Raw genomic sequence first — 21,798 nt, 5'->3', positions numbered from 1 at the left:
AAAAAGTTGTCATTTTAAATCCCCCCTTGTGGGCAGGTTAAGGGTTAAATTTATGAAAAAAATATACCAAATGAAAGGTAATGATATTATGCATCTATATAAAAAAGAATTATATTGATATGTTCATTTTTGAAAAAGTTATGGCACTTTTAAGTAAAAAAACTTGAAAAAATTTCAAAAATTAGCGATTTTTAAATTTGTAATTTTTTTGGAGGTTTCCCCCTTTTACGGGGAACGATTTCAATTTTTGAGGGTAATGTCTTCGACTAGATACGATTTGTGATCTTTTGACGTATCATTGAAAGAAATCGGTTCGGTGAGAGCTGAGAAAAAGTGGTAACAGACACAAAAAAAAAAAAAAAAAAAAAAAACACATCTTAGTAAAACTAATACCTTCTCAGCTTCGCATCGAAGCTAAAATACGATTTTTGTAAAAAAATTCGTTTTTATATTTCTTAATTTTATAATACTATAACTTTTTGAAAAATATATGGATCATTATAATTTTTTTAAGAGAAATAATATTTATATACCTCTTTCATTCGACAAAAATATTTTTTAAATCGGACCTTTTCCCTTTATTTATTATAAAATTTATAATATATAAATATGATATATTAAATATATATTACACTTATAAATCATAAAACTTAATCAGAATATAATATTTATATTTAATGAGGAAATAGTAGATCGTGTAGCTATTGGAACAATCCATCATTTTTTTTAAATTAAACACTATCTACAGATTTGCATCGAAGAGTTTTTTATGATTTTTTATTGTATCTTACCTAATATTATAATATTAAAAATTATTTAAATAAAACTAAAAACGTTCAAAATTTTACTATTAAAATCAAGTAAACCTGATTTCTCATTGTTTTGTTGATTTTTCATAATTTTTAATTAAATTTATACTGATGTATAATTTTATCATAACATAAAATTGTATTCTTTTGTTATTCATTATATTTAGTATAAATAATTGTTTGATAAAAAAAATTAATTGAAAAATATTTGATGATCTTGTGTCATAAAGAAATATTTTCAAGAATACCAAAATTGTTAGTTTTATACGATTTCACAACAATCATAAATATTTTGTATTTAAATTTTTAGTCATATAAAATCATGAGCTTATTATCTTATGGTATAATACTGTAGAGTAGCTTGAAACACTTAGTAACAGCCAAGCTAATCAACATGAATAAAAGTGTCACACTGTCTTAATATTTTTGTATTTCCTAGTACTTAAGAAACAATAGTGTTAATAATTATTAAAAATAGAAAAATTATAAATTTTTTTTTTAATTCAATCAATTTGAAAATAACTATGTATTTGAGATTGCAAATAGTTCTGTCGTTTGTAAGTAAAAAATAAGCCCATAAATTACCATTATTATACCATATTATAAAACACCTGTTTTTTTTTATCAAAAGGCAAGTTTTAAGATAAATACAATATATAATTTTAGGTTTACGATAATATATCAAAATTTCAATTGTTGAAAACATTAATAAAAATGTTATAATTGATAGTATTTAATTTAAGTATTTATTAATATTTTCAAAATATCATATATTTTAGCTTACACAATATTTTTAAAAAACGTATAAGTTTTTAAGATTAGTGAATAATTTTTTTTCTACTTATAATATACATAAATATCAGCCAAACTGCATAAAACTTAAGACCTACTAGAAATATACATATATATAAATTAACCCGTCAAATTTTTTTTAAGAAAAATTCTAAAAACACAATTTTTTTTATTATTGAAAATAAATATTAAAAAACATGATTTTATCGTTAGGTGCAAAAATTATTTGAAAAAATTACAGCAAAATGATTATTGAATCAAAAGTTACTAGAGTTTAACTGACACATCAGTTATATAAGCTAGTTAAATATATATTAGGATAATTCTTAGTTATATAGGTTAAGTTTTTTGGAAAAAAAATTTTTTTAATATACCCTCTAGAATTGTTCGATTAGGTAAAAAATTAATTTGTAGGAGTGGTTTTTCGATCTTAGTCATTTATCCCACAAACTATGCTATTGACAGAAAAAAGTATTGAACTTAATTTATAGAACTAAATGTTTACTGTAAAATATATTTTTATCAAAAAGACCGTATCAATAAAATTTAGGAATTGATTAATGACAAAGACATTATATTTTACAAGTTATATCTGATTACCAAAAACAGTTTCTGGACTGTAACAAAACTATGCTAATATCTAATATTTTTTAAATATACACTTGAATTGTTCTATTAATACTCGAGGAAATCTGTTTTATTGTAAATTTATAATTATTTGTTTGTAATATATTAATGTACTTTGTTTAAGTACTCTGAAAAATAATTTTTTTAAATTAATTCGTTTTTTTTTGTGTATCTTTGTTCTGTATTTGTAAAAATAACTTTTTTTGCGCATTAATACTCGAATACTTAAACTACGTTTTGGAAAAAAATAAAATGCACAACAGTTAAAATAAAAAATTTAATTCTAAACAACGTGTAAAAGAGTATTATTCACTTAACAAACTATACATTTTACATAACGTCATAATCTATTAAATAAGTTTCCACATATTTCAGTTAAAATTTATAACTTTTCTCATAAATAATTTTTATAATCAATACTGAGAGATCGGTTTATAATAAGCCGCTTGATTATTCTCTAAATAAATGCAATATTGAAAACAATTTCTTTTTTTTTAATTTAATAAAATTCTTGATTCATCATGAGCTAATAATGACTTTAGTAAATTATTTCCTATAACATAAATGGGTATCAAATTTATTTTTATTAATGGCAACATACATATGTATGTTTTATATTTAACTAGCTTATAAAATAGAAAATAATATATTCAGAAAATGATTGTCCGTTAGCCAATTTTGGACCAGTACATTAGAAGCTATTATTTTTTTTCTATCTTAGTGGGACGAAGGGTCCGGTCGAGAAATAACTAACGATAAAAATAGCAGTACCCACTCCTCACCTCCAACTATTACTTTAACAAATTACTGGAGGAGGGATGTCAAAAACGTTGATAATTTTCAAAATGTATTAAATAATTTTGCGACCCTAAAACTTTGCCACTTTAACAATTGTTCAACATTAAAATTATTATAAACATTGTTACTAAAGTAACGGGTATATGTATAAGATTAATAGATAATTCAACTTAATATACAGTAAAAATAAAGATTACACTTTTTTTTTTTTAGTAATTTATTCTTTACAGTATATGTTTTGAATAATGTTATTTAATCAAATAAACTCTATTATAAACTTTTTAAACTACATATTCATCGTTTAATTTTAACAGAAAATAATGATAAATGTACAAAAATAATAGTTTTAATAAAAAAATATCATAAATAAGAATAGAGCAAAAGAGTGTCGAAATAACTTTAAATATAATATTGGCAAGAATAAACTTTAATAAAATACATTATACATTATTAATGTTGAAAAGTTTAAGCAAAATTAAATTATATTTGATAATTATATAGCAATATTTAAGAATATTGTTATTAAGAATTATGTTTAAAATACGATTTATCTTTTAACATCTTCGTATGATTGACCTACTATCATATTTAACTCTTTCGTTGCAAAAAATTTAGATGGATCTTCAACAATTTTAGAACGAGTGCTTGTCGAATTTCAAGCTTTTTAATATATAAAGTGGGCGTGTAATACAGACAGAGTGTAGATAACCCGCACTACATACTTACTAGAATAGTCATTATTTTTAAGCTTTCAACATTGAGATGTAAAACCCGCACCACCTCATTCATTATTGTAAAAAAGTAATTTTGGTTAAATTTGGTCATCGCTTTTCATAGTAAAACTAATACCTTCCCAGCTTCGCATCGAAGCTAAAAAGAATAGACATTTTAGTATTGGTACGATGAAAATATTTTTCACTGAACAAAATCCATTAATATTCCTAGCTGTCAAATCAAACTATAAAATTAGAAAAACAAAAAAAATGGACTATTAATGTTTTTCTCCTGCATCCTTCAAATAATAATAATTATAATCGATGTAAGAAAATATCAAAATAAAGAAAATTTAAAGCTATAAAACTTATATAAATAATAAAAAATTAATATTTTACAAAATTGTATAAATTAGATAAAAATTATAACACAACATAAATTGAAAAATGTTGAAATACGTTTAATACATAGAGTGGGTAATACCCACATGGGATGGATCTTTCGATCTTTGAAATTTTAATAAGAACCATTTTAACTTTATTTTATACATTATAATAGGCATTTTATGAAGATTTGAGATTTTTAAAAAAATTTAACTGGTTGCTCAACGTGTATTTAGTAAATTAACCAGAAATCTGCCTCTTATATTCAATTTTTGTTCAAATATAATTATTAGTATATCAAAATAGTTTGATTTTTACTGTAGAATATAAATTTTTTAGTTTCAAAATTTTAAGTCGAAAATTCATAGCGTGGATATCATAATTAAAGTCATTATATGGTATATTCCTCAAGTAATCTTAAAATAAAAAAAAAATTTTTTATATAATATATAAAAAATTTTTTAATACATATTATGTATTAAAATGTATATAATTTAATAAGTAATTATCCTAAAGTTGTTATAGGCCCATCAATTTTTTTTTTACAAAAAGTTCTAAAAAACACGATTTTTTATTATTGAAAATAAACAATATAAAAGAGTGCAAAAATTATAAAAAAAATTACAACGAAATGATTAAAGGATCAAATGTTATTAGAGTTTTACTGACAGATCTAACATGTCAGTTATATAAGCTAGTGAAATATTCGGACAATTCTTAGCTATATACTATATAGGTTAAGTTTTTCGGGAAAAAAATTATTCAATATACTCCTTAGAATTGTTCCATTAGGTAAAAATAAATTTGTACAAAATTTGGCGAAACTCAGTAACTTTAAGACGAATCGCAAAAGTATTGAAAATTCGACTGTAAGAGTGGTTTTACGATTTTCGTCACTTATCCCACAAACTGTGCTATTTACACAAAAAAATTTAGAACTTTTATGGAGATCAACAACAATAATTTTTTTTTATTGTATCTTTTAGAAGTGTTCCAAAAAAATGATGTATTAAAGTTGTCAGATTTTTTAATAGGTTTAATTTTACAACCATTCTTAAAACTTCTTATACATTTTAATTTATAATAATTTTTACTATTAGTTTTTTTCAAGTTTATTTATTTATCAGCCTAAAAATTATGTTTGGTACTGCAGGACTGTGATGTTATCAATAATCTAAGTGCAATGGAAATAGGTCGAGGTACTACAATAAAAGATACTGTGACGTCGCAACAGGTTCATATTAAAGTGATGTACTATACTCATTTGTGTTCCTGCGTCATCAATGAATTGTACAGTTGGATGGTGTTGTGTTTACACCGTGCCGTTGTTTTTCTATTATGTTTATAATGTTAATTAATAATTATTAATTATATAACGAGTAGATTTTACGAAGGACGAGAATCTGCAATTTCTTATTTTTACTTAAAACATATAACAGAAGATAATTAATAGATTACATCGAGATGTAACTTATTCGATTGCATCAGATGCCATTGAAGCTTCAGACAAAATTGTTGTACGAATACTTCAAAATACATCACTCAAGTCGCTGCTAATTACTCAATGTACTTTGATTTAAGTTTTCTCATAAGATGAGAGTAATCTAGTCTATCCACATGATAGTCCCAATTGGAGTAAAGTCAGGGCATTATTTTATATTATATAATTTAAATACTTTTATCTGTTTACTTTAAACTATTTACTAACATTAGTTTAATTTAAATTAACTTATATTTGAACAATGTTGATAACTATTGGTCAAATATAAATAACTCTTTCATAGATTAACCTATATTAGGCTAACAAATTATTATTTTATTGGTACATGAAGAAAATCTTTAAGGGGGTCAGTTGTCTAGTGGGTAGAAACGTATGTTTCGAGTTTAATCCTCAGGGTGCCAACGATTGTCCTTGTGATTTTGTCGTTAGTAGTGTTTGGTTTCTGTTGCAAGTCCAGTTTATAATACCCGTTCCGTCTATCGTTGGTCTAGCCAAGAACTATATTTAACTCCCTAACATGTGAAAGAGGGCCACCATCTTTTATAGCATTTATAAGGGATGTAAAAATCAAATCATAATCAAAACTTAAAGAAAATCTTAAATACTTTGTCTCATTGTCATAAATTCGAGAAAATACTGTATTCGAAGAAAGTTCTATGAGGGGTTTGAGGGGTGTGATTAATTTTCTGATTTAGCAATTTGGCGATAAGTTTAACAAATTTACCTTTTTTTTTTGTATTTAAAAGTGCGAAGTGAAAAAAATTGATCACATTACTTAGCGCCATATTATTTTTTTATTAAAAGTAATGCTTTGTCGATAAAACAAAAACATAATTGCAAAGAAGAATATTAAAAAAAATCTGAACAATAGACTCATAGAAATTTTAAAATAAGTACGCTGTTTTTGGTAGCCTTTAAACTTTAAACAGCTGTAACAGGTTGAAAATCGAATAAAATAAAAAAAATGTTTAAGCAAAATTTTTTTTCCAATTGAATGAATCTGATAATTAAAAAAAATTAAGGTTGCCATTTGAAAATTGACACGAGTTTAACGTATAAGTAATTGTAGCAGGAATGAATTATTCATGTAAAACAGATCAACAAAAAATCATTATCGTGAAGAAAAAATATTGTATTTTTAATTATAATTTAGTCATGATTAGCTCTAATATTTTCGAAGATATTTCGTGAGTCGTAGTTAAAGAATCACCTGTATACATACACACGTTATTTTTCCAAATTTCTGTATTAAATTTTTATAAAAGTATACATTGGCAAAATAATTTTATATCATTTCCAACGAACAACCAACTATAATTATATGAATTACTACATTTAATAAAATCATGAATACAGTTTTTACTAACAAAACAGTTTAAAGGGAAAAAATTTACATTAAAATGTTTATACCTAGGCGGAAAACAGAGTGAGTTCGAGAAATGTAAAGTTATAAAAGTAGCTACATTCGCGTTTTACCTCTTGTAATTACTTTAAATTGTTAATAATTTCTAAGACACTGGTCCAAAAGTTGTTATCTATCAGTAATTTTATTAGTAGGATCATTATCTAATAAATAAGCTAGTTAATTATGTATATTTCTATTTAAATAAATAAAATTGACACTTTTGTAAGGTATATTTCATGAACATTAAAAATACTTCACGAATGATAGATTGAACAAATTATGTATCTAATAGAATACAAAAAAAAGAATTATCTATATCATTTTTATTTTTCGATTAATTAAATGGTTCATGATAAAAAATCCCCTGATTTGTTATAAAACTACTATTTTAGACTACTATTTTTAAGTATGACATTTTCTAAAATATTGTTTACACATAAAAAAAATTTCAGATATGCATTGTGAATTTTGTATACTTTAGTATACATATATATATATGTCACAAAATATGTACAATACCATAAACATTTTTAGTATTGTAGCATTAAAATGTTTCCTCCAATTAATAATTGTTTTGCAGTTTCGAGTAAAATTTTTATTTTTGTATCAGTAACCATATCTTTAATATTACTAAGTTGTTATAATCAAGTTTACTGCCAAAACAACATTACTTGCTTCTATTCTAAGTATATGCTTTATTACTTAAACACCAGAGTTCATTATTTTAATGCAATTAAGTCAGTAAAACCACTTCCTACTGAAAAAGTTAAAGAATTTCTTGAAGAACTTGAATCTTTTGGAGAAGTCGTATTGGCAATGTTTGAACATATACATTATGAATATAAAAATAATTTTAAAGACTCACAAGTGACTAAATCTTTGAATCGTGATTCTCCTTTTAACAATGCCAGTGGCTTATTAATATTAAATTTGTATTTGAATAATGTTTCAAATACAATTAATGTAAAGACATTTTACGGTATAGAAGATGACAATGATATCCTAGGAGATTACGATAATTTTATTAAATTATTCAATAAGATTTCACCTGTCATAATTTATGAACTTAGTAGTACTATAGAAATAGAATGTTTTCAAAGAAAAAGAGCTATAAATATTCCTAATGATTTTTGTTATGATATAAGTTACTCTAGAAATATTTATAAGTATGATTATTTGACACAGGCTGTTACCTAAACTAGAAGAATACAATGTTAAACAAATTGTCGACAAAAAATTAAATAAAATGATAACTATGGAAAATTTAGAAGATTGATATAAAATGTTACTTATCTAAAATGAGAGAACAAAATTCGAATTTCTCACATGAAGTACAAAATAAATTTCATCCTAGTAACATATTACTTTTTGGCTTATTTACAGACAAAAGGAATGCAAATGAAAAAGATTTACTAACTGGTAGTTTAGACCCTATGAATTTACTTAGGAATGTCCAAATCAATGAGAAACTTGAAAATGGTAAATTCGCAAATGTGGCAGTGTTGTTTCAAATGGTTCAATTTTTATTCGATGTTCCCTGTGTTATTGCATACCAAAGGCAAATTTTAGCTGCTACGATACATCCTATATATTCATGTGTTGGAACATATGCGCAATTACTCAATAAAATATATTTTAGCAGTTACCAACATTCGAATGAAATAATATCTAGAACTAGTATATATAATAATATATTATATAAGTTGGGCAATTCCATAAAAGATTTATTAAACAATTTATTGAGCTTGAAACTATTTTCAGAATGCGTTCAACTTCATTTGGAGGGTACTCTAATGCAGCTTACTAAAATTTTTGGATCATTACATGCCGGCATTATTCCTAAATTATTATGGACTGAACAGCTATACCGAAGATGTGCTAAATCAATGACAATTAATTTATTAAAATTTGACAATATAGTGAATAATCCAAAAACATATAGTAAAAACGAATGCGATAACATAATAGTCTTGCTCAAAAATAAAATCGAAGATGCTAATTCGTTTGTTAACGTTTTAAATCTGTACAAGGAAGATTACCATAATATTATATACCCCATGCAAATATATAATAATACCATATTTAAAAATAATATTAAACGTAATATTGTAAAAGAAAATAGTCGTAGTAAGTATTATTATACAAATAATTTAAGAAAAAAAGGAACTTAAAAACAAGGATCGTCTAATTATTCCGAAATGTTAGTCCTTTAGTACCCCACGTACTATTTATATTAAAATTAAAAGATCTATTTTGACGAATATACGAGTAAAAATATTGCTATGTGCAATGAATTCCTTGTTGATTTACTGTCTTAATAACTCACAAAATTCGATTTTAAGATTATGTCATATTCAAATTCAAAATTAACTTTTCTTATTAGGTAACTCGTCAAGTTATCGAATAATCATTGTAAATTGTCCTAAAATATTAAGGATTTATTAAATTTTAAAATTATACAACAGATTTATTACTATGAAGTAATTTCTATTACCAGGATATAAACATATAATTTTATCTATTCTTAATTTTAAATCCTTTTAGTGATATCAAATAAAATCAAAACTTCTAAATTGAATTTAAAATCAAAAAACCAAGTAGGCCATTGTAATTTAACAAAATTTTGATTTTTCATAGCTATTTAAATGTCAACAACATTTTTATAAATTTGTTCATAATTGACATGCATTACAAATCAACAAAATTAATCAACTTTGATGCTAGAGTCAATATTTTAAGTTATATATGGTGTTACTTATTGGGGATTGTTCAGTAACTGGACCAGCTACCCTAATTACTTTTATCAAAACTTGAAAAATTTAAATTGAATCAGAATTAAACTAATTAGAAAATTTATAAATCTGTAGAGTTTAATAAGAGAATAAATTCTAAATTTTGTTTTCTCAATTATTAGTATAAGTGACTCAATAATACCAAATTTTTGTGTATATCGATATGAACACGGTAAAAAAAACCTTCATATTAATTCATATCTAATGCTAAAATATTGTTAATTTTTTTTTTTATTATTTCAGGTTACCACTTGAAGACTAATTATAGTTAATTTATACTAATTAATCAAAAGAATAACTTTTTCTATAGTGGAAATAACTGCACTTAAAAAAATATTTTAATTAAAGTATAAAAATTTCTTAATTTGAGAATAAGTAGAACATATGTTTTTGTGTTATTATAAAAATATTAATAAAGTTTGTTACTGTTAATTTTATTTTAAGATTATGATACAAGATGATTTTTGTAGCAAGTTAAAATTTTATTCATATATTAGTAAATCAACCAATGCAAAATAAAATTTTTATTTTTCATTAAAAAAGCACAACATTTAACACTTGATTGTAAAATCTAATTTTAAAAATAAGTTATGTTTGTTAAAAATTATTTCATAATATTATTTCTTAAATATAGTTAACATAAAATGATAAACCTTAAATTGTTATTCTATTAGCATGGGGATCGTTTTCATGGAAGCTAAGGGGTTTTTTGTCCTCACAAGACATAGTGTTAAATAACTGATTTTTAATGGTAAAGTATTTTATGAATGAACTTATCAAGTGAAATATGTTTATCTTCAGGTTTATTTATTTAATCATAAAAAAAATGTATTCCCCTATAAATATGACACTTATATTTACTTCGGTACTCGACATTTTTCTACATATTCGTAGTTTTTTTATTTTTTTTTAAGTATCTGAAATAGTCCTATTTTCCATGTTGTTGATTTTTTGAGTAAATAGAGAAAGGTGTGTTTGTTTGGACACACCTTCATATTCGTAACAGTTAAAGGTTAATTTAATGTCGAATAAAAGTAGATAATTTAATATTAAAGTTTAAATATCTATATTTAATATCCATTAATTAAACATTGATTTAGGTCCGGGGTTTCTCTAACTTTTTGCTCCTGCAAATAATACTAATTAATTTTAGGATAAGATTATATGTCGTATATTTAGTTTTTCAGTTATCCAAATATTCTTATCTGTAGAATAAAATCGTAGGCTTTTACATCTGGACTGAACATTGGATCTCTGGTAACACGTGTAAGATAAACGGAGCATGTGTCCAAGGACGATTATGTTACCAGAAAAGACTTTCTCTAATTGATTGTTTTAAGAGCACGCGTGTTTAGACATCTGCGGTTGTTTCTTTTTCTTAATCCGACTACTCGAAGGTGGTTTTCAGTCCTCGAGGCTAATATTCTATTCAGATGTGTCTACAGATGGGAAATCTACCGATAAATTTCTAGTTTATTTATGCATAACAGAGGTTATTAAAAAAATTTCGAAATCTCAAATTTTTGATCAAACATTGCCATTTCTATAACAAGCGCAAGTTCAGAATATGCCAAGTTCTTACTCAAGAATCTCTTCATTAAAATAAACACTTATAATAAGTACAATTTTATTAATATCCATTTTTATTATTTGAAATAAAAGTAAATTTATTTACTTTATTAAAAGTAAATAAATTTTTATTTACTTAAATTTTTTTCACTCAAGAATATACGAACAAAAATCATTTAACTATAGTGAATAATTGAGCAAAATATGATTGTCCCAACAAAAATGTTATGAGCATAACTAGGTTATTATAATTAAATTAAAGCTTATATTACATGCTATAAAATACAATATACAATTACTTTATATTTTTTTATAATTTCCCTATGAAAATTACAAAACAAAATTTTGAATATCAATTTCATACTGAATATAATTTTTATAAATGCACTTATTCATGTATTATACCAATAAATCATAAAACTTGTAACTTAGATATAAATAAAGAAATAGAAGTAGATGTTTCTATTGGAAAAACTCAATCATTCCTTCCATAAATTAAATACTATTTACAGATTTACATCGTAGTGTTTCTTTTTATAGTGATCTTAATCGCTGTCAAATATCATTTATACTTATCCTCATTGTGTTGGATTTTTTTTTATGCAACAAAACGTTTCAAAATTTTTAGAAACGCAATCCTACCCTTACACATTTTAATTTAAATGAATAGGGGTGCGATTTACTTGGTTATCAAAAAAATTTTATTCATAGTAGTTTGGTAAGTTATTAATTGAATGTCTACTGTAAACGATAATGTTGATAGAAATCTATTAATAGAATTTATTTTCAAGAATGGCATTGACATTAAATAACAGTATATTGTTATTTTACATACATATTATTTCTTGAACATAATAATTATTCTTCGAACTAATTTTTATAAAAATAATTTTATTATAATATTTAGACTTTTATTTTAAAAAAGGTATTCAACGAAAAATACCAACTTAATACGGTTATTAATCTGCTTAGATTAATATAAAAATTTTATTTGGAAGGTGATTGTGTACAAGTTTTTTTGTTGCATAGCCTCCTTAGAAAAAATCCTAATTTTATCATTGTTCCTAAAAATATGATAATTTAATTTAAAAAAAACTATAAATTAATTAAGTTAATTAGTTGAATTTTTAAATTGCATTGTTATGATATTAGTGGTTCACTCTATGATTTCATAATTTTAAATGAAACTTTTCCTTGAAGCTTATAAAACATACGAATAGAGTTCACTACTGTTATTAGTTATATATAAATAGTAAAGATAATTTATTACCTATGTAGCTAAGCAAATAATAATAATTTTAACAATCAGTTTAATCACAAATGAACCCGGTTAAGATTGATAAGATTTCAAATTTAATGGAATTCAAAGAATGCAAATAATAATACGGTTATTGAGACACGTATGCTGATTGCTTAATTATTAATTGATAATTACTGTTATTTAAAATGAATAGATGTTCAACAATTTGCTTATTTGATGTTGATGGAACAATTACAGATCCTAGACAGGTAAAAAAAACTTGTGTACTTAATTGGTTTTTAGTTGCTATTAATATTAAATGATATAGATAACTTGTTTTAATTGTAGCCCATAAACCCATCAGTAAGATCCTACCTTCTTAATGACCTCAAAAAAGTTTCAAGTGTTGGTCTAGTAAGTGGCTCTGATATATCCAAAATTAATGAACAAATTGGCGGTTTAGAATGTAGTGTATATGCTATATATTTTAGAGAGTTAAACTAATTATTTTCCTCAATTTTTTTAGTCATATCTCAGTTTGATTATGTTTTTGCGGAAAATGGATTGGTAGCGTTCAAAAATGGTGTAGAATTTAAGAAAAAAGTATGAATTCAGTTTATTTTTTATTTTAATTATATTAATGAGTACCTAATAATATAGAATCATAGACATATTTTAATTATTTATTTATGAAATGAGTTTAGTTAATAACTTTTTGAATATCACTTTTTTAATAAATATGTTTTGTATCTGTGGATGCATTATTTACTCTTGAAATGACATACATCTCATGATAATTTTTTGTATTATTGCAATTCAAACTAAAAAATTTGTTGTGCTATTTACTGGAAAGAATCTCCATTTATATTTACAATTTATTTGTAGTTTAAATAAAATTATTTCCTTGTTTGGAAAATTATATTATTGTCATTCTATGTATTTGTATTTTTAGCAAAATGTTATAAAATACAATTAATTATTTTCTGTAACCAATAAATAAAGTATTGTTCCTATTTATTTAGTGTCAAATTTATACTCATACTCTTTTTGTTAAACTTTAAATTAAAAAAAAATTTCTCTTTAATAAAGAGCAGAATTATATGTATTTATAATTTTTTTCAAGTTATTCCGAATACAATATTGATCAGTTTAAATATTTATTAAATAACTTGAAAACTTAGTAATGTGTTTTTACTGATGTTATATTATTGGGAGGATTAAAAGGATTAATCTCACCCTAAAACAAAAAAAATATTTCTATGCTACTATACAATCCTAAAACAAAATTGCACAATATCGGGACACTTCAAAGTGACTTAAACAAAATTTATAAATGCATATAATTATGTGATTTAGTATTTACTTATTTAAATAACTATGATACATACATGATTGAAATTATTAAAAAATTTTAAATTTAAACAAAACTTTATAAGAAAATTAGTTTAAATTTCCTTAAGTTTTGCACTCGTACTATATACTTTTCTTAAATATACAATTCATTTAAACATTATTTTAGGTTGTAAACATTTTTTACTTATTTAACTTTTATGTTAATAACAATGTGTATAAAATAATATTTATTAAAACTAGTTCACAGGAGAGCTCTACATGCCTCTTTATAGCTTTAAATTATTAACTAATACTCATAGTTAATTTAATTTTTTTTAGAATATTATCAATTATCTAGGTGAAGAAAAACTTCAAAGTTTCATTAATTTTGTTTTGGGCTATTTATCAAAAATTGAATTACCTTTCAAACGAGGAAATTTTGTTGAGTTTCGAACAGGCATGATCAATATTAGTCCTGTTGGCCGTTCTTGTTCAAATACAGAAAGAGTTGAATTTGAAAAATATGATAAAGTTCATAACATAAGAAAAAAGTTTATTGAAACCTTAAATAATGAACTACCAGACATTGGCCTGATTTATGCTATTGGTTAGTATTTTTAAGTATCTTATAATCCCAGATTATTTAAAATTATCTGTTAAATTTAATAATTAAAATAGAATTTATATTAAAAATCTATATTTGGTCGTTTATTATTATAGTAAAACTTAGTAAAAATAGTTTTAGCATAATAAGATCATTAATAAAGTATATTTATCTTAATTTAAGGCTCAATGAAATACACCAACTACTAACTATGTGATGATTGTTGATTAATGAAAAGGGCCTGTGCCAATAATCTGGCAACTTACATTTAAACATAGCAAAAAGAACCCTTATTTTTTGCTATAATTTATTGTAAAATAGTTTTACATATTTTTTTATTGTACTTCTTTATATCTTATATTATTCTATGAAAAAGTAAATTTTTAAAAAAGTGAAGTTAAAGCATGTCTTTTAATTAGCATAAACTAAATAGTTTACTGAAATTAGGTGCATTCCTATATTTTTATATTTCATTAAAAAAGGCAAAGGACTGAACATCATTGAAAAATTTTAAATAAAAATCATCTAGTAGTACTTGAAATTACCATGAAACAATGTCTTTGTAACATGTTCTTTTTATAATACTTTAAATCAAAATTATTTTATATATACATATAACTTCACTTGGTTTTATTTAATTTTTTATTTATTTTACTTATGTGATTAAACTAATGATTATTTAAAAAAAAAATTTTAATTATTATAAGTAAATAAGAAATAAATTATTAAATAATATTATTTCATGCGAATTTCGTCAGTTTTTTTTTTTATAGAAATTTTGACAAATAAAATTCTGAGTTAATTTCGTAAAAAAAAATTTAATAAAATATTTCCTTACTCAGTGTGCTCTTAAATATCCATTTCTAAAAACTTGTATTTATTATTCTTTTAAATAAAAGTTGTATACTAAATTGTTAAAACAAAAATTTATATTTATTTCTAATTTTTGTTTCATTATAATTGTCCATCTGAATTATTTTTTTAATAGTAACGTCTACAATAATTTTGATTGTAAATATTTTAATAAAATCATATCTGAGGAAATTGAACTCTCTAATTTCTCAATAAACCCCATTCCAAAATATAAAAAATTTGTAAAATTATTAAAAGGGTCTTTTTTATATGTATAAATGTTTTTATCATATTATAATAAAGAAATAATAAGCATATTATGCCGATTTAAAAAATAATTGAGGTATCATTTCACAAAATATTTTCTTCAACTGGATCGTTAGTCTTAGAAAGTATATAGGGAATTACGTCTAAAAAAGAAATATTGTATTAATTGGATCATATGACCAATGCAGTCGTTAAGATAACTTTACCACTAAGTCACACATTTGTGATTCAGATCTCAATATATTTCCATATAGGTTAATTGATAGCGAGATGTATGGATTAAAAACCGTTCTATTTCAAACTACACACATACCATGAAATAGTTCTAATTTATATTGAAATTATAAAATGCTGAAAATGACAATTGTTTCCATGCATATTTGTATACATCATTTTATGATTATTTTAATCTTGGTCAGATTTCAATCTATATTTATTTCTACCAACATCAGCACTAAAAATCGATGGATCTTGTGCAAATCCTTTTTGAATTGCTTTTAATAATTTTTTTTTTTAATGAAAAAAATTGTTTTTATTAGTTATTAAATGAGTTTGCAAGGCCTCATGAGGGGGCATGCCAAGAACTGGAAACCACTATGCTGGAATAAAAATTAATTGATTTTTAAAACAGTTGTATTATAATTTGAAAAAATCAATAATCAAAATGATAATTTTCTGCTTGATTAAAATTTGTATCATTACTAACTTATTTTGGATAAAATTTAAATATATTTAATTGTAATCATATCCCGTAAAAGTTTATATTGTTAATGGTTTTCATTATCAATAATAATTAAATTGATCTTAATTTTAAGCATCTTACAAATATATATTTATTTTATTATTTTTAGGTGGTCAAATAAGTTTTGACTGTTTTCCCGTTGGTTGGGATAAGCGCTTTTGTCTACGTTACTTAGAAGAAGAATTTAATGGAAAAATACATTTTTTTGGTGACAAAACTTATGTGGGAGGAAATGATCATGACATTTTTATTGATCCAAGAGTAATTGGTCATTCAGTCACAGACCCAAAAGACACTATTTCACAATTAAACAATTTATTTTTTAATAAAATATAAAGCAATACAAATATCTTATATTATATTGTATACATATTTTTAGCTTTATTATAAGCAGTTTATAAATAAAAATAATTATCACAACATTTGGAAAAGCTTAGATTAATTAAGTTTATACAAATTTAACAAGCTGATTATTGAACTCATTCATAAAAACAAATAATTGAGAAAACGTAGGTCTTTCATTAGGAGCAAGTGCCCAGCAGCATGCCATTACAGTAAATAATTCATCAGGACAATTAACTGGTTGATTCAGCCTAAAGCCATCTTGTAAATATGCAGACATTTCGAATGGATCTATATCCGCATATGGTTGTTGGCATAAAGTAAGAAGTTCCCATAAAAGAATACCAAAGGACCAGATATCAGATGCTGTACTAAACTTCTTGTGTTCTAAACTTTCAATTGCCATCCACTTGATAGGTCTATTTTTGTTGTCGCCCAAACAATGATAGTCACTAGGAAATAAGTCTCTTGAGAGAGCATTATCAGTGATAAGTACTTTGAATTCTTGATTTATAAGACAATTTCTAGCGGCAACATCTTTATGTAAATGCCTATTTTTATGCAAATATTGCATACCACTAATAATTTGTAAAGTCATATCAATTATTTCTCTAGTTGTTAATGTACAAGATAAATTTTCAGTTGTTTTACAAGTTTGTAAAAATTTTTTTAAATTTTTATTATTATTATAAGGATATAATAAAAATGGTTCTACATGTTGTTCAACAGATACTCCTTGAATAGTTAGAATATTCTTATGATTAAGGCCATACATACTTAAGCCTTCGTGTAAAAGAACAGATATTTGAACAGCGCTAGCTTGATCAGTAACAGTTTTCACAAAAACTTCTTCTTCTTCTCCATTTATATCAGTATAAGAACCTTTATAAACACGTCCAAAAGTTCCTTCCAATTCTATATTAAGTAATCTTACTCTTTGCCTTTGAATACTAAGTTCAACAATACATTCATGCAAATCTTTAATATTAGACTTTGATCCAGATAGTGATTTTTGATTAAATTTATTACTGGAATTCAATGCAGATTTTAAAAATGTATTTACTTCATTATTTTGGAAGCCTTTCACAATCATAAGATTTCGTGCGTTATCACGATGATAAGTAGATATCAAGCAACAAATAATAGCAAGACCTATTAATATTGATCCACCCGCAATCATATAATAGAAGAACACTTGTTCATAATAAAGTGGAAGTGAACGATTATCTTCTGTAGTATTAGATATTTCATTGAGATAATTGTCAACACAAAATTTTTTGAATCTAAGATGAATATTAGTTGAATCACTTTGCCAATTTTCTGATACTTGAACTAATACTTTAATAATTGCAATATCAGAATTAGGTAAACATGATAATGTAAAAGTAAAAGTTGATTTTGAATTAGGTACATCACCCTCCGATAGTGAATTAAGTTTTGGTAGAACTGTATCTTTATCTGATTGAATGGTTAATTTGTATAATAACTTATAATTGGTACTCCAAGTTAAGTTTAAAGTATTAATAAATGATGGCACTTCCAATGGATATTGCATGGCATTTAAATTGAGCTGATTGTGTCTGACATAGTATAAACGAGCAGATAAACCCATTAAGGATTCAACATCATTATAATCCAGGAACAAATCAAATTGTGAGCATTGAACAAAAGTAAGTAATAAGAATGGTAAAAAATATTTCATTATATTTTCGTGTGGTCACATGGACCTCAAAAGTGAATAAGTCATTTTGAACTTCTTTCATAAGTTACCTTGTAGGGCGTCTAGGGATAACGCGGAAGAGCTTTAGAACATTTCATTATCAAACACAAATATTTTCAATGAGGTAAATCAATAAAATTGGCAAAATCATTATTTTTTATTTAAAAAAATAACCAAATAGCTAGACAGTTAAAAACACACTAATAAAGTAATTTTTAATTCATTTTTTAAATAAAATATAAGTACAATAAAGATTGTGTAAACAAAAAACATTTAATTTATAAATGATATCACTAAAACAGGCACGCCAACTGTACCAGTCGGAAATTCTATATTATTCCTCATGAAGTCTTATCATTTGTAGTGTGATAAAATTATCATCAGAAATTTTAATGTATTAGAATATTTAAATTTATAATTTGTCTTAAAATTAAATTTTTATCTATAAATTTATTAAATATTGAGAAAAAATAATTTTTTTTGACAGATAGTAAGTATATTCTGGAAATCTTAGCCTTGTCTTATTAAATAAATTTGGACAGAAACACAATTAAATATTAGAAACCAACAGTAAAAAACACCTTCTTCTACATTTGAAAATATATAAAACATTTAATTTTTTAATTTTTTTCGGAGAAGAAAAAACAGGCTAAAAAAATTATTTAGGAACTCTTACTTAACGTCTCAGTTTTTTGTTCTCATTATAAATACTAATAGTTGAGTTAATATAAATTTCCTTGAAATTTAAATTTAAATATAATAGAATTTTAAAATATCCATATTTGATTATAATCTTATTTAGAAACACTATTGGTATAAAAGAAAGCCAAATGAGAAATAAATTTTTAAGGGTTGTGAAACTTAGTTTTACTTAAGTTTAAAATCTAATTAGGACCTCTTAATTATATAATTAACATTATATATCTTTGTTATTAAACGTCTATTCAGAAATATGTTAGGCTTTCATAAAAAGCAAAAAGTATATCTATTAGATTTTGAGCTAGTTACTAAAAATTATTATTTTCTATATTTTATTTACTATTATTTTAGCAAATTAAATATATATTTTAAAACTGAATCATTAAATTATGTTATAAAATAAAAGAAAATCTAATAAAGTTCAATGAGTTTAACTAAAGATGCGATGGAAATGTGTGGCAAACATTGTAAGAAAATATGCTACAAAATCCAATCAGTTCCATGTTGGTATAGTTGGTGCAGGCCCAGCAGGATTTTATTGTGCTCAGCAATTGATTAAAGTTAGAAATATTTCATAAAGTAAAACAATTTATTATTAATAAATAATTAATTATAATTATAATTAATAATTAACTAATATTATAAATAATAATTTTAATTTGTTAATATTTAGATTTTTTTTTTTATTAAATTACTATAGATTATTCCTGACTGCCAAATTGATATTATTGAAAAATTGCCTGTTCCATTTGGTCTTGTGCGTTATGGAGTGGCTCCTGATCACCCAGAAGTTAAAAATGTAATTAATACATTTACAAAAATAGCTTTGCACAAAAATGTACGTTTTATAGGTAATGTTACACTTGGGCAGGATTTAACTTTATCTCAGTTGAAACAGTCATATAATGCAGTTGTTTTGGTAAGTTCTTTCATGATAAATTATAAATTATTTCATTTAAATAATATTTTTATTTTTATACTGGTATTTAGGCGTATGGTGCTGAAGAGGATAGAAAATTAAATATACCTGGTGAAAATTTATCAAATGTTATATCAGCTTCAAAATTTGTTGGATGGTATAATGGCTTACCAGCCAATAAAAGTATTCATGAAAATTTGAATTTGGATGTTGAAGATGCTGTAATTGTAGGGCAAGGAAATGTAGCTTTAGATATTGCTAGAATACTTTTAACACCAGTTGATATCTTAAAGGTCAGTATCAGTAATGTTGGTTTTCATATTTGTAACGACTCGTGAAAATTTTGTTGAAATTTTACAATAAAGATAAAACTCATGATAAAAAAATAACTTGTGTATTAATTTATTAAACTGGTAGAAGAAAATAATAATATCCAAAAGTGTAAGCAATGCTATTATCTTCAACATATTGTACAATTTTCTATTAAGTTCTAAAAATTGTTAAATAAAATACATTTTATTGTATGGAGGCTTAAAATTAGTCCTTGGAACTTTATTCATTTATGAAGTTTATTTTAACCATCCTGAATACATTAATAATAAATAAATGTGTCATATTTATTTTTTTTACACTAAACAATGTATATTAATTAGGAATTTTGAGGAGTTGTAGGGGCATCACTGCTCCTAAAACAATAAATGTGCCCAATAAGTGATTTTGTTATAGGAGGGTATGAAAAATATTTATGATAAAAATCATAAAGGGGGAGGGGTACACCCCAGAATATTTTTTATTTGTTTATAACTATATCAAGATGTTTTTATGATAATTATGTTTTTAAATATGTGTAATTGACATTATTTTTTTAAGCCTGTTTTTAATATTTAATTTATTTTAGAATATCACTATATTAAAATAATCTATATACAGTATGATTTTTTTTATCATAACCCATTCAATTACTTACAGAATAAAAACAATTAAAACATTTTTTTTTTTTTTTTGTATCTTAAAAAGTATTACATAGTTAATAATTCAAGAACAATGTGTTTAAAAAAAATGTTTAAATTATATTTATTCTGTAAGTAATTGAGTGGGCTATGATAAAAAAATCACCCTGTATAAATAGTGATCAAGACTTAAAATTAATAATTTAATATTAGTATAACAATCAGTATCTTATATATATAATTTCCAAATTATAAAATATTTATAATGAAAATTATACAAAAATTAAAAATGCAACTATGCATAAATATTTTATACATTTTTTATTTNACGGAGATCTAATACCTATTCTCCTCCAATTTGACAGCCACTGGTCTCTTAGATAAATTTTCATGTTGCTAGATGTGGCTGAAGTGGTCCAAACAAATTTTATAAATGCTTAAAATTCTGAGTATTATTTATAATATTTTCAACTATGCATAAATATTTTATACATTTTTTATTTTTAATTAAACTCGATGTAGATTGAATTATTGAACAATATAAATAACTATCTGTTATTCAAGATTTTTTTTGTGATTAAAAAATAAGACCACTAGAAGTTATTTTATTGTACTTAAAGATATTATTCAGTATAGTGTATTTAAATAACTGTATGGCTATGAAAAATAATTCAGTATACACCTTAACACCTTGCATCTGTGTTTTTTTTTTTTTTTTTTTTTTTTTTTTTTTTTTTTAAA

The 21,798-nt window shown here is 23.7% G+C and overlaps 4 protein-coding genes across 7 annotated transcripts in view; 3 read left to right on the top strand and 1 right to left on the bottom strand.

The window, feature by feature from the left end:
- Window positions 1-8,327: 8,327 nt before the first annotated feature.
- Window positions 8,328-10,361, top strand: LOC126905166 (uncharacterized). Its single transcript, XM_050684630.1, has 2 exons — window positions 8,328-9,156; window positions 10,065-10,361. Exons 1-2 carry the CDS (start codon window positions 8,328-8,330, stop codon window positions 10,091-10,093), a joined length of 858 nt encoding a protein of 285 aa, XP_050540587.1. The 3' UTR covers window positions 10,094-10,361.
- Window positions 10,362-12,690: 2,329 nt separating this feature from the next.
- LOC126903845 (uncharacterized) lies at window positions 12,691-16,849 on the top strand. Its single transcript, XM_050682351.1, has 5 exons — window positions 12,691-12,899; window positions 12,979-13,096; window positions 13,157-13,233; window positions 14,302-14,569; window positions 16,537-16,849. Exons 1-5 carry the CDS (start codon window positions 12,837-12,839, stop codon window positions 16,761-16,763), a joined length of 753 nt encoding a protein of 250 aa, XP_050538308.1. The 5' UTR covers window positions 12,691-12,836; the 3' UTR covers window positions 16,764-16,849.
- Window positions 16,779-18,753, bottom strand: LOC126903842 (tyrosine-protein kinase RYK-like). The gene has a single exon (XM_050682346.1). The coding sequence runs from the start codon at window positions 18,469-18,471 to the stop codon at window positions 16,876-16,878; it is 1,596 nt and encodes a 531-aa protein (XP_050538303.1). The 5' UTR covers window positions 18,472-18,753; the 3' UTR covers window positions 16,779-16,875.
- Window positions 18,754-18,859: 106 nt separating this feature from the next.
- The window catches only part of LOC126903843 (NADPH:adrenodoxin oxidoreductase, mitochondrial), a 6,074-nt gene continuing 3,135 nt past the window's right edge, over window positions 18,860-21,798 (top strand). The window contains exons 1-4 of one of the 4 annotated variants that reach the window (XM_050682349.1): window positions 18,860-18,979; window positions 19,629-19,748; window positions 19,889-20,107; window positions 20,179-20,400. In XM_050682349.1, coding sequence (XP_050538306.1) covers window positions 19,629-19,748; window positions 19,889-20,107; window positions 20,179-20,400 — 561 coding nt within the window. In that variant the 5' untranslated portion in view covers window positions 18,860-18,979. Of the gene's footprint in view, window positions 18,980-19,539; window positions 19,749-19,888; window positions 20,108-20,178; window positions 20,401-21,798 lie in introns of all 4 variants that reach the window. The other 3 variants (XM_050682347.1, XM_050682348.1, XM_050682350.1) reach the window with 3 other exon arrangements.

The sequence above is a fragment of the Daktulosphaira vitifoliae genome, unplaced genomic scaffold (genome assembly GCF_025091365.1).
Source record: "Daktulosphaira vitifoliae isolate Bord-2020 unplaced genomic scaffold, ASM2509136v1 Scaffold_4, whole genome shotgun sequence".
NCBI classification, from domain to species: domain Eukaryota; kingdom Metazoa; phylum Arthropoda; class Insecta; order Hemiptera; family Phylloxeridae; genus Daktulosphaira; species Daktulosphaira vitifoliae.
The sequence above is the reverse complement of the archived record's forward strand: the minus strand, read 5'-3'. Positions and strand labels throughout refer to the sequence as shown.